The 13,840-nt window shown below is 34.6% G+C and overlaps 1 protein-coding gene across 7 annotated transcripts in view; it reads right to left on the bottom strand.

The window, feature by feature from the left end:
• LOC109828981 (pentatricopeptide repeat-containing protein At1g76280) overlaps positions 283-13,840 on the bottom strand; it is a 35,425-nt gene continuing 21,867 nt past the window's right edge. The window contains exons 5-15 of one of the 7 annotated variants that reach the window (XR_002243916.1): positions 13,436-13,618; positions 11,141-11,821; positions 9,441-9,536; positions 8,992-9,171; positions 6,078-6,305; positions 3,161-3,304; positions 2,841-3,029; positions 1,724-1,843; positions 933-1,639; positions 713-826; positions 283-627 (exon numbers count right to left, since the gene is read on the bottom strand). Coding sequence is in view for 2 of the 7 variants with exons in the window: in XM_020396007.1 (XP_020251596.1) it covers positions 1,235-1,639; positions 1,724-1,843; positions 2,841-3,029; positions 3,161-3,304; positions 6,078-6,305; positions 8,992-9,171; positions 9,441-9,536; positions 11,141-11,821; positions 13,436-13,618 (2,226 nt within the window). In the remaining 5 variants the exon portion in view is untranslated. Of the gene's footprint in view, positions 1,640-1,723; positions 1,844-2,840; positions 3,030-3,160; positions 3,305-6,077; positions 6,306-8,991; positions 9,172-9,440; positions 9,537-11,140; positions 11,822-13,435; positions 13,619-13,840 lie in introns of all 7 variants that reach the window. The other 6 variants (XR_002243918.1, XR_002243914.1, XR_002243915.1 and 3 more) reach the window with 6 other exon arrangements.

The following is a 13,840-nucleotide window of genomic DNA, read 5'->3' as shown; positions in this document are numbered from 1 at the left end:
AAAATTGTAATTTTACTATTTTTTGTTGATGTGCCAGGATAAACATGAACTTTCACTAATTTTTTTACTAACGGTGGCTATACCATATCATCACCTCATGACTAAAATTTAACAAAAGTTTGTAAAACAGACAGACTGATGATGAAAGTACCTTTGTGGGATCCCTACTGATGATTTCCAAACATTAAGGACTCGAATAATATTCTGCGGATACCCTAGGGACCTCCATTAAACTTTTTCCCTCTTATAACTGTGGGATAGTTGAACTATTAAGACAAAAGAAGGATAAATATCATCAAGCATGATCAAATCCAATAGGTTCACATTTTTTTCCCCAAAAAAATTTAGGCGGATATGCTTCATAACACAACGTGAAGATAGATGTGGTATCCACAGGATGCACAGTAGATGCTCTTCTCGATCTCATTACATTAAAATAAGGTGTCATAAAATGATTCGAAATGCTGACATTTACAGCCGTAGGAGCGAGGGAAAAAAGATAAATCCAAAATCAGACATCGTTAAATTCTGATTCAGATCCATCCCATATTACTTTGTAGCCTTGGACGATTTCTTCACCCATAACTCTTGCATCAAGAGATACCTGAGCCATCAGAATCTTCGAATCTGCATATTCATTGTGGCAGTTACGAGGAGGCCTGAAAGTTCAATGAGAGTCAGATCAATTGTAAAATATATACGTTTGTCGTACTTGGTTGGAGTTCTCTTGCTTGGAGTGGTGAAGGTTTCTGCTACTGAAGTTGGGGGTGTGCTTGAATCTTCGACTGTTCGAATCAGATCTGCAAATGAGCTTGCACATGGCCATCTAAAGAAAAATACGAAGAGGGATGCATTTCAATAAGAAATCGTATTCCAAGTATTGTGATCTTCAACATTATTTTATCAGCTTCAGTAATATAGAAACCTTCAACCTGATAGTTTGAGAGAAGCTGCATTGCTGGAACAAGGTAATTGATTACGGCCTCAGAAATTTTCTGATGAGCCGCTCTGCCTTCACTGTAGTACAAATGTTAAGTTAGTCACAAGTCTGATGAGAAAAGTTTGACCCATCAGAGATCACCTCTGTTGAAGAACTTCTATAACTCGTCTAGCTAGCTTATTTTGTATATGGAGCCATTATTATCATCATCATCAAACAACACGTAGGCGGTTGGCTCTCTATGGAGCAGCAATCAAGGCAATGATAAAAGGGATTGCATTTAAAACAAAAATTTCAACCAGCTTTTCTTCTGGCAGCATGAGTAGAAGAAAGCCTCTTTGCCCAGAGACTTTCACTGGGAGACCATGATATGAGGGAACCATTAATAGCACACCATCTTAGGCTGAGTAAAGCCGTAGCAATAAATTCCTGAGATTCTTCAAAAATCTCAACAATCTTTGATTCAACATCTAGTTCTTCACTGTGGAGAAGGTCCTCATATGCAGCCTTATAATCTTTAAGGATATTCTCGTCTTCAGAGATCATTCGCAAGCTCAGAACTTGCAATGCTTCCATAGCAGTGCTGTGAAAACCACATTCCACATAGGCACAGAATGCGTACCAACATGTTGACGGATTTGGTTGGATCTTTTCTTTGTGAATGAGCTCAACGATAAGCTCAATTATGTCAATTCGGCCCTGATGGAATCATCAAAAAACTAAGTTCAGTTGGTGCATAACACTAAAATGCTTATAATGGATACAATAAGTTTGCATTATTACCTTTTGATTTGCTTGTTTCAAAATTGTATTAAACAGTTGGATATCAAGTTCATTTTCTTCAGATCTCACTTGATCCAAAAGACTCATTGCTGAATCAAAATCGTCATTAGCTAAAAGAACCTGATAACGAATGAAAGAAAGGATTAGAATGTAACTTGGTACTTCATTCTGCATGTATAACAGGACCATATCTCAGAGATGTGTTCTCGAGAAAATGCCAGCTGAGACAGTTCCAAAAAAAGCAATTACATATTTGGTTTATTCCGGAGGACAGATTTAACAGAGAAAACATCACAGAGAAAATAGGTGCATCGCCCTCCTCTTCGAAAAGTCATGCAACTGAGTGGTACATGCATTATGACAAACTATAGAATATGAGATGTTAGGATACCTCGTGCATTTTCTGAAGACTCCTCCAGTATTGCATAAACTTATATACTATTAATCTAATCACTTCTGCATCCACATTTAAGAGTACTGTTTGGGGCCCTATAGGGACGTCTGCACACTATAGCATGGAACCACCTTCAAGAATGACAGAAAATGAGAAATAGAATAAGCCAAGAGGGATACCACAAGAATTCCTTGAAGACTCTTGACAGTCTTGCATGAACTTCTATACTACAAGTCCTTCGTTGGTCTAGGATCCTGAAGGGACATCTGGACACGATAACAAGCATGGAACCGCCCTCCTAGGTATGAAAACAAATGACCAATATGCAACCATGTCATTATCTAATGTAGCTCACCTAACACCTAGATGCAACTTCTTTTGTGAAGAAGCCATATCAACAAATGTGTGCAAGAGGTCAGAGCAACAGAACTACTGGTTACTGGTCAGAAACTAAAAGATAATAGATGTCTAACAAATTGAAGAATCAGGATGGACTGGTGCACCATGCTACAGTGTTTTCTTTTTTCCAGTGAGAGGCCAATCCTTTCACATTGAATGCATATTCCCTGAAGTCAAATACAACTTCCAAACTCAAATAAAGTGGAATGATTAAATCATGACTAACATGCCTTAATTACAAAACTTAATTATAAAATAAGCATTGAATAAAACAAATTACATTTGGAGTAGTTGAATGAGTTAGAGAAGGTTTATGAAAACTACCTTTATAAGTGCATTATATGTCAATGTTTGAGGAACAAAACCATCACGTAACATCAAAGACAGCAATGCAGATGCAGACTTGAGACATCCCAATATGCTGCAACATTCTACCATCATATTATATGTTGCCACATCAGCAGGGAAACCAGAGAGTCGCATATCTTTGAATAATTCAATTGCAGTTGAAGTCTACATTTCATAGAAAATAATAACTATCAACCTTTGATGCATAAGATTGAATATATCAAGGGAAACATAAAACAGCAGGAGCAGTTGACACTATATTTATATATTGCAGAGAACTGCGAACATGCACTTACTTCTTTAGCCTTGACGAATGCATGCAGCACAATATTGTATAACTCCAATTTTTCATAAGGATCTATGTTCCATTGCATGCTTTCTGCTATATTTAGATACCGGAGCATTTCTCCTATCATGCCCTCAGCTCCAAGAGCTCTTATCTGAAATTGTGGAAATAAGGAGATCAGATTCAGCTCCATCCTTGAAAAATATATTCACTAGAAGGGAAAAACACATACTTGATTAAATTAAAAATGAGAACTGAAGGAGGGTATTAAGAGAGAGGAATAACAGAGAAACAAACTGAAATTCGACGAGGTATTTAAAAAAAAAAGATGATCAAATTGTACAGCAGATGGTTTCTACCAACACAGCCGCATAACCTGGGTATATCTAACATATAGTACCTTGGCAAGCATTCATATGAATAATTTTACTATGCCATGAAAAATCTCATACTATCTGACATAAGAGTTAAGCCCACTATCATGACAGTAAAAAAAAATCATGCAATACTTGCATATGAGCTCAATCTCAAATATTTTTTTTATAAAAGTTGAAAAAATTAATATGTATATAACAGGTTCATTTCATATGGGTACTTACAAAACCTTAAGTGTAAAGCACTGTTTGCGATCAGTTTGATATATAAGCATGGAAAAACAGCGTGTTTCCTCTAACAATAAGTTTCCTCTAACTATGCAAACTATAATAATAGATGCAAGAACGGCAGCACAACTAATAAAACATTAAAACTACACATCATCCTGCAGTTATTAACAAAAATGGCATACAAAATGTTTACAAAATGACAAAGTTAACAGAAGGATTGTTCACTTGCACCTAAAAGCAAATGCTTGAATAACCATCAATGTATACAATGGACCACTTGAGAACCCTATAGCTACCACTCTATATGTATACAATGGACCACTTGAGAACCCTATAGCTACCACTCATGTTAATGACCAGGATTAAGTTGTCTTATTTCACTGGGAAGACCACACATTATCATGCATGGTCAGGACTCAGCACAGAGTTATATAACATGTGATAAGATACTATAAGTCCATAACCAAGTTCTGCTAGGCCGCTATAATGAACCAGAGAATAATTTATGGTTTTACTAACAATGAAGAATATTTGGTATAGCCTCTTTGTAATGCAGGCAGAAATGACCCTGGAAAATTGCATAAGAGAGGAAATAAGTTAAAAAAAAAAATTTAAAGTTCATAACACAGTGGTCTTCTCTTCAAGGAAAGGAGTAGACAATGACTTATTATGCAGTCACAATTTGTCTATTATCACCTTACAAGCTTTGCTCACCGACATCCTTTTGTCTCCCCTACAAGCTACACAATATGTCCCTGCTACACATGAAAAAGTAAATAGAAAAATCCCACTTGCTCAAATTATTTATTTTCTATCGGAACATAATACATTTTGACATGCTCAGATCTTCTATTTGCTCCTGATATGACCACTTCTACAGACAACATAAAAGGCCACGACTTGCCACAAAATATTTATTTTCTATGGTAACATAAGTCAGTTTGACGTACTTGGGCTATTCTACTGCTTCTGGCATGACCATGTCAATATACCAAACACCAAATATTTGTCTACCAGTTGACCTTCAGTGACTAAATAGGCATACTAGGTAATGAAGAAAAAAAAAGAAATTTGTTAAAGGTGTTCCCACATGGTTGATGAATTCAGTGACATGCCACGTAAAACTAAGCGATCTGTTTTTAAGAGTATGGAAGGTACTAAGGAAATAGGAAAAAAGAAGCTCACTGTCTACCTAACACATATGGATTTGGTTAATCATATAGCTTTTGAGAACATATTTATTATATTAGTAGAGTTCTTCACTAATTGAGCTTCCCGACAAAGGTAAAAGAATCCTGTAAAAGTCTAGAGTGAAAGCAGAGTTTCCTATTTGTTTGAGTCATTCTCCAATGTCAAACAAAATCAAAATTCTCAGACAATATAAGATTTTCTTGAATCTATTTTTTATCTTTTTTTTGGCAAGAAATGTTAGCTTTTTCATTACCAAGTGAGAATTAAGTACAGACCCTGCCATTACAAGCAAATGATAGGTAAATTACTAATCATCAAAACCACCACACAAAAAACAACCTATACGCCGCTTCTATATACTTCACTAGATACAAACGCATAAAACCAAACTTTCTGCACATTACCAAAGCATCATCTACACCACCACTTCATCACAAGTTCCTGAACAATAAGAACCAGGTCTATCAGCTCCTCTTACTAACAAATACTGGCTGAATTTTGTCTAACATAATAAAACTCGTTTCAGGTATATTGAATAACTACTACTTTTCTTGCTGATAAAGTCACATAAAGAAGATTAGATCCCACGACATCACAACTAGGCCACTATTAATATTAAGGCATAAGTTCTTCTCAAGCTGTTCCACTTGACCATACTGCCTACTTGAAAGCTTTATTTTATTTTTGATACACCTGCTGAGTCTGCGAAAAGGTTTACTATACAGTGGAATAATAAAACACAAAACATCATCCAATAATTTAAAAAGGCATGAAACTTTGAAGAGAAATTATGATATCTGCTGATATCAAATCATACATGCAAGCACATGCACAGATATAAAGCATGATTTTTTTTTTTTTTTTGCACACAAGGTAATGAGCATGTGCCCACAATACACAGACACAAACATGACATTACTTTTACTCATACAGACTCCAAACAAGGGGTTAAGCTGGGGATTCTCTTATGATAACCATTTTATAATGTAAATTCTTAACTCTTGAAAATTAGGTATTTTTGCAATTTCTACGAATCGAGGTCTATTAAAACAAGTTCTTAAATAGATATATATATTTTTTCTTTTGATAGATATGAAAATTGACAAACATGGATTTCAAAAGAAGTTTTACCAAATTCTTCATTGACATATAGCTGTGTTGGACTCCAATTCTTATCATATCCTTCTCTATAGCATTTATCCTTCTAGAGACATCTGCATGTGAGAACATGTTTCCTTTCTCATAAGGTATATTTATATTACCAAATAAAGAAAATAGGAGCTCATATGTCCTGATATTTGGCTTGATTTGTAAATGCTTCATCTTAGCCAATATATGAACAGCACGATCAGGTTGATCCTGCAAAGGCACATCCAGACAGTAAGCAACCATCAAATGATCATCACACATATTTAATCATCTGAAAAATCACATATCAAAAGAAAAGCTTATCTTCTAAGACAACAAACCAGGAAAGTTATTAAACTGATGGTTTGCTGCATGGTTAAGATATTCCAGCCTCACATGTAGTTGCTAAAAAATTATGCATTTTAATCCTCCAAACATAATGGTTCCAAAACGAAGTAGTTTAGAAGGTTTTAAAGTACATGATTTTCTTCGCACATGTCTTTTATAAAGTGTAGATCAAGGTGTATGGATCGCCATTAAAATATCTACAGTGTAATTTAGTAGGTGTGAGCAAAACTTTATAAAAGATTTAGAAGCAAATACTTCTCATTTGAATTCGATGTTTAGCAATTCATATGAAACATCCACTATGTTAAAGTTGATATACATCTTCTAAAATTATTCTTAAAGTAGCAAATTGCTTACCAGTAGACTGCTTGAGACCTGACAAAGGTCTGTGATGATTTTTAAGTTTTTATATCAAGATCAAAATTTTGAATCGGTATCTGTATGCCTAAATGTAGACCTAAGCAAAGTACCGTTTCAACCATTCAGTTTGTGCTACTTGATGCAAAAGAAAGAACAATTCACAACACTGGATTTTGCATTTCTATATTACAAATATAGATAGAGAGAGAAAGAGAGAGAGAAAGAGAAAGAAGAGAGAGAGGAGAGAGAGATACTTGGATCTTTTAGAAACGAATTCGAGCTAAATTCTTCCCATTGAAATTTCATGCATGGGCATCTATTCATATATCCACTCTTGTTGAAGTTGCTCTATTACATTTTAAGTACCTATAAATTGAAATCGAGTACTTTCAAAAAAAAAAAAATCCACGCATCAAGCAAGCACGAATAAATGGTCAAAAATGGCGTCTTGCTTAGATCACCACTTCAGGGCATAGAAAATTTTGATTGAAACATTTATTTTTTTATCTGAACATTTAAAAACTCTAGTAAAACGTATGTTGTTGGATCCCAAACATTTTATATCATTAACCTAACTCAGACTTAGGCTATTCATTTTGCATTTTATTCACACACTAGGAAAAGAAGCTTCTTTTCTTTAACACGCTTTAGATGACGAGGATCAATTTTAACATAATGGAGGAATCACGTGAATTGTTGAACATTGAATTTAAATGGGAAGGATTTGACTCTTAATTCTGCTAGAGTTAAGCAAGTATCTCTCTCTTTGTACATATAAATATACATATATATGTGTATTGGGTATGAGCTGTCACCTCATTTAACAAAATGAGCTACCAAAAAAGAGGAATGGTGACATCCACTAGCTCCAATGTGCCTAGCAGGATGAACCTCACCATTAATCTATCTCCGGGTAACACATTTAGCAAAATAAGCTGCCAGCTCAAACCCACTTTTCCTTCCATGTGTATGATTTGGATATCAATAAACACAGGGTGTAACTAAGTTACACAAGCCTATGAAATACAATTTGGTTAGTACACACAAAAAAAGTGGTCCAACGACTTCTATGACATTCATCAATAGCAGATTGTCCACTTGGATGACGCCATCATAAAAATACAAAGTTGGGAACAAACTGTCCCTAGAGAACTATAAAGAGCTACCCAAACAGACATGTCAGCATATATAGACAAAGATAGCTGAGAACCTGAACTGACGGGAGGCTCCTATAAGGAACAACTCATGGAAAATCAAATAAATATGGAAACTCTTATGGAACAAACAATTTATTCATTAATCAAGGGATATAAAGTGGAATAGGAAAGGATGCACAACTGTTACAAGTGTTCTATTCGATCTTAATATCGACTTTTAGAACTTGATGCAACACAATTAATAACATTCGTGGCACAGTCGCAAAAACTAGGCCGAGCTTATAACCTGATAAGCCATAAGTTGCATCCAAGCACTTTTATGTATAGTGAGTAACAACACAAGAAGAGGCACGGTTAACTAGATTTCTTTTAGGGCAGTGGTGATATGCTTGAAATGCTATATCTTATAACCAAACATCCAGGCAGCGCTTGAAATGGCTTGGAAATGTAAAAAAGGGTTAGGCTCTAGTTTGGAATCATAAGACTACTCGGCAGTGCTTTTAGTATTGACCAAAATGATCTTTGATTGAGAGTGTAAAGAGCTGCTTTGGAATGATAAGATTATGTGACAGCGCTTTCACGTGGCAGTGCTTTTAGTATTGACCAAAATGCATCTTTGATAGAGAGGGTAAAGAAAGACCCTAATGTAATCGTTGTTCTGTGACTGTGTTCATGTGAATGTGCACAACCAGAAAAGAAGACCTGATTCCAAAACTGGATAAAAAGATTATGAGGTGTGATACACGTCCCTGGATTTTCCAAAGAGTATTAAGGGGTTTTTCCTACTTTTAAAACATACCATGGGATGCAATACTGATTACCGGAAACCTGCTTTTTATAATTTCCAGTTTTAGGATTAAGGGGACACATGTAATCATATGCCAAAACTTAGTAAGGCTTCTAGATTGAGATGGACAAAGAGAGGAAAGCTATCCCTTGCAATCCTCGTTATTAACATAGATACAACCCTACAAGAAATAAGTACTAGGAAACAAAACAGGTCATATAGCATGGAACAATTTGCGGAAGTCATTTAGCAGGAGCAAGATTACCATAATATCACATGCAGCCAAAATAGCATTAAATGGATGAATATACTTTGGTAGACCATAAGAAATTTTCTCCAACAAAGCCTCAGCTATATCCAGCTCAAAATTTTTGCTGTGACCAGTTGACAGAACTGCAAGAGTATCATTATAAGGCTTGATGTTATTCTTTTCCATGGATTCAATCTGCAAAATGATGCACAAGAATGTCAAAGACAAGAGATACGAGAAGTTGGCTATTCTTCTTAGAAGTAAAATTACTAAATGCAACTCTAAGGTAAAAACTAAAAAGAGCTGTATGAGGCAGAAAATATTTACTCAAACTTACTGGTTTACTCAAAACTGAGTTTTAAACAAATGAAAGAATGTAGGAAGCGATTTATGATGACTTGTAGTTTAAATACTTAGTTTTGATTTCTAAAAACATTAGACATCAAACTATCAAGAGAAATTACCACTTTCATGCCGTAAGTCACTCCTTTCCCGTAAACTACAGCTTTGACAAAGCCATCATATGTATCTCCTGACGGTTTCAATCCAAGGTCATGCATCTAGACAGAAAAGTATAATAGACAAAATTATATTAACTTGACCAAAAAATGCTTGGAGAATAGTGAACAGTACAAATAAATAATATTCAACATTTGGCCTCAGGCGAGATGAGAATGAACATATCAAGAGCATTAACACATTTCAATAATAATGAAAGGTGTTAAAATTTCCTTCAGCTCCTTATGGTCGGAAAAGCTGGAAGTGGAAGCAAAGACACTTTCGCCAGTAGATCTTATTACAAGAGAGAGAACCTTGCAAGTAAAGCAAGCACATTGGTATAGTAGATTTCAAAATTTTCTCAAAGAAACTTATCAAGCTTCAATTGAAGCAAATGCAAATTATGGAATTTTTCTTCTAAGTACTCAGAAGACACTCAAAAAGAAAGGTTGAAAAAGTATAGAAAGTCAGAATTACGTTAAAAGAATGAAGGACAAAAGTCAAAAACGTAAAACATTTCAAATATATTATGTTGAAGAAAATAAGCTGGAGTCCATGTCAATTGAACAAAATATCTCATATGATTCACACAATGAAACTTGGGGAGTAGCGATGGATTCTAGTTAATGGCTTATTTGAGATGTGATTTTTAGGAAAATACCAAAACCAGGTGGACCTTTGTGCATGCATATATATCTAAGATTGGTAATAATTTCAGGTAACATAATTAGTTATATAGCTAATAGGTGTATGCAAAGCTCAATCACACATACATATGAAGAATGGTGGTTCTTTCTTTTCTTTTCTTTTTTAACTTCTGGGAGAAGACGAGGTTCAGGATTGGAGTTGTTTGGGGATCACATTATTGAATAGGTAAGGAATTAAGTAGAAGGATAGACGAGCTAACCTACTCCTGCTCTGAAAAAAAATAATAAAGGAAAGAAACCAATAGGAAGAATAGAAGTTAGGTTTTGCTGTTGGGAAAGAATACCGAAGGAACAGGGATGAAAGGCGGCTGATTAGTTTCATAAGAGTAATAGGGAAGCATAAAGAAAAGGAAGAATTTCTAGCAGAAGTTATATAAGAATCTCTTCAGTTCAAGGAATGTGGAAACATTTTTCCTTCCCATTGCCGAGTGGTTTTCAGTGGAAATACTACTATTCTATCAAATCTGGAAAGGTTTGCTACTGGTTTTCTGAGTACAAATTTTTTTATACACTGTCCACACAAGTTCTTAGTTTGAGAAAGGGTTTCACCACCATCAAAGGGTTGCTTTACCATTGGGTAAAGTAAATGATTGATCAATAATTATTGATATCATTATTGCCCGCAGACTTATCATTATATTGATACTGTTATTGCTCAAATGAGTTACAAGTGATTGTTTATACTCATGGCATTTATATGAATGACATGTATTTTAAATGCCTTAGTCAAACTTCCATCTTTAACGAACAAATATCAAAGTAGCCTAATGTCATGACCACATAACACTGACTTAGAAGACAAACAATAGGCATATTGAATGACAAAGAAGTATAGAAAGGAATTAGGATTATGTAACAAAGTGAATTGCCACATAGAACATTTTTGACATGAAGCTCATAAGGAAAAATTAAATGCTGGTTTACCATTTACCAAGATCGTGTGGCAACTATACCCTTACCTGCATGAATAAGCGCTCAGCTAGTTCGTATTTTCCAGCTTGTGCACAAGCATGTATTACATTGTTGAAAGACCATCTTAAGACATTTTTAACCGGTGGAGAAGCCTTTGCTTTCATTTCCTCAAATCCCAGCCCTTCATGTTTTACATTTTCCATCTTCAATTCCATATAATCGTCCTTCTGAAGATACTGATCATCACTCTCAGAAACATCAGCAGAAGGGAACATCTCTGAGTAGATTTTATCTTTCTCAAGTGTATTCGATATTCCATTTTTAAGAGTAACTGGCACATGGAATGGATCTAGATTAAAACTGTCAAGGAGGAAATCATCATCAACATTGTCAAATGACCCCGTATCCATTGTTGTCTTATGAATATTTGAAGAATGTTTCATGTTTCTCAATCCAAATATCTTATATGGGAACTCATTAGTTGACGGAATGGGAATATCTAGCCTTGATGACTGATATTTTCTCGCAGAAGATGTCCTAAGAGGAGCGCTTTCTCGGTTAGCTAAAGCTACCATATGTTGCAAAATTGCATATGCTGATTTCAGGTCATTTAACCTTGTAAACGACCAGATAAATTTTCTCATAGTTATAATGCTTGGAGTATAGTAATTAGTGCAATCTTTCCAAATATCATAAACTGCTGATAAATTTTTCTGTGAAACTGCAAACTGCAACATAATTAAACAATTGACAGTCAGATGAAATGCCACATGTGAGTAACTTCGACTACGTATGAAATAAAAAAATAAATACTGAGCGGATGACAAAAAATTAAATAGTAAAAAGGACAAGTTCAAAGAGGTATATCCCTTTGACAAAATGGATATGCACGTAGAAGTATCTGTAAAATAAAATTATACATCAAAATAAACGAATAAATTTACAATGAGTCATTTGGTTTGAAGGGGAAGACTTAATTCCACGTCCTTTGCAAGGAGAAAACAGTAAGTAACTAACAAAATAACCAACTAAGAAAACAGTGAATTTGCATTGGAAATAGATTTCTCACAATAAAAATTGTGCAAACCCAAACAATAGATTTGAAGTTAATTCCTGCAACAAATGTTGCATGCATGCTACTGCAACATTTGCTACAATTCATTTTTGCAGCAAACCAAACAGCCCTAAGTACTTGGAAATCATGAAATCAAGGAACTCTGCACATTTATTAGGTTAATTTGAAAATTATAGATGCATATACCTTGTTTCCAGAGAAGAGACGTACGTTTCATTGCATTAAATAAATCAAAGTTTAAAGTCTACAAAACAAAAGGTCACTACCAATAAAAGTTGTATAGTTGTGCTTATTATAGCAAAGGAGTTATTCTTACTTTCAACTTTTAGCTAACAAATGCATATATCTTCTATCATGGACCATGGTAATAGGAAAATCCATTCTCATCAATACGTCATTGTGGAATCATGCTGATTAGAATGCATGAAATATGTAATCCAACTGACAATGTACAAAAAATATACCAGAGCACTGAAATGTGAAGATGTGGTTATTGCACAATGTGGAAGTACAAGAAAATCCAGCAAGGTAATAGTTGTGAACAACAATTGACGTCCCAGATTGTCCTACTATCTTTTATGCCCTGAAAAAGTGAATCTGGCCATTGATTTATTTCTAGTGGTCTTATATTTTAGGATGTATTCAAATATTGCAAATTCTTATATCATTAATAACAAATAAACTAAACAAGAAAGAAGATGACCACTCTGAACAGGATTTCGATATTAAAAAATATATAAGATTGATATAATCATTTAGTAATAATTAATTTCAAATTTTAATAGTTCAAGAGAGTAAATTTACTCTTAGAAAATAGGAAACAAGGAACTTGAATGTCCATCACATGCCTAAAATCTAAATAAAAGAGAAAAGGACATTAAGTTGAGGGTAGTAATATAAGAGGTAAGGAATGAAGAGAATGCATCAAATAAAGAACTTATGTGATTTGATTTTTGCAAGTATCTCTCTCCCCAAGGTCAGCTTTTTCTTGCCTCCTCCATCATTGGATGCTGTAATCGGCACAAGACATGCAACATTCAGGGGCAGTAGATGGGAAGAACTTTTAGGGTGGAGCAGAAATCATGTACAGGTTAGAAAACCAGCTCCTCACTAGTTTAGCAAGATAGGGCTATAATCAAAAAAGGATTGGGAAGTTACCATTACACAATTGTCGGCAATGTAGAAAGAACATCACATTATAGTAGATATATCTTCAATATTAGTATTTAGTACTAACAACAGTTAAATCATCTAATTTACCACAAACCTTGAGAAGCCCCCAATACGTTATTTCAGACTTCCCCACAAATTGTTTCTCCATCAGCTCTATACAATGGTCCACATCAACAAAGCTTTGCCTACTTCCAGATTCACTTAAGAAAATATTACTCAAGGAAAGCATAGCATGGGCAAAGTCATTATCACCAACAAACTTAAGCCAATCAAATGCCTGAGATGAAAACCAAACATAAAAATAAATATTATGTGAAAGTTAACGTAGGATAATACATAATATGGAGTTGAATAAGACAGAATTTTGATCATATAGTTGAACTAGGTCATGCCATGCACAGAAAGTAAGATGACTTATTTTGGCTTGTTGAGAGATATCGACAAATATGATGTCTGCAGATCAAGGAGAAACATAAGTTTTTTTAATAATACAATTTGA

Source organism: Asparagus officinalis, chromosome 1 (assembly GCF_001876935.1).
Source record: "Asparagus officinalis chromosome 1, Aspof.V1, whole genome shotgun sequence".
In the NCBI taxonomy this organism is placed as follows: domain Eukaryota; kingdom Viridiplantae; phylum Streptophyta; class Magnoliopsida; order Asparagales; family Asparagaceae; genus Asparagus; species Asparagus officinalis.
The sequence above is the reverse complement of the archived record's forward strand: the minus strand, read 5'-3'. Positions and strand labels throughout refer to the sequence as shown.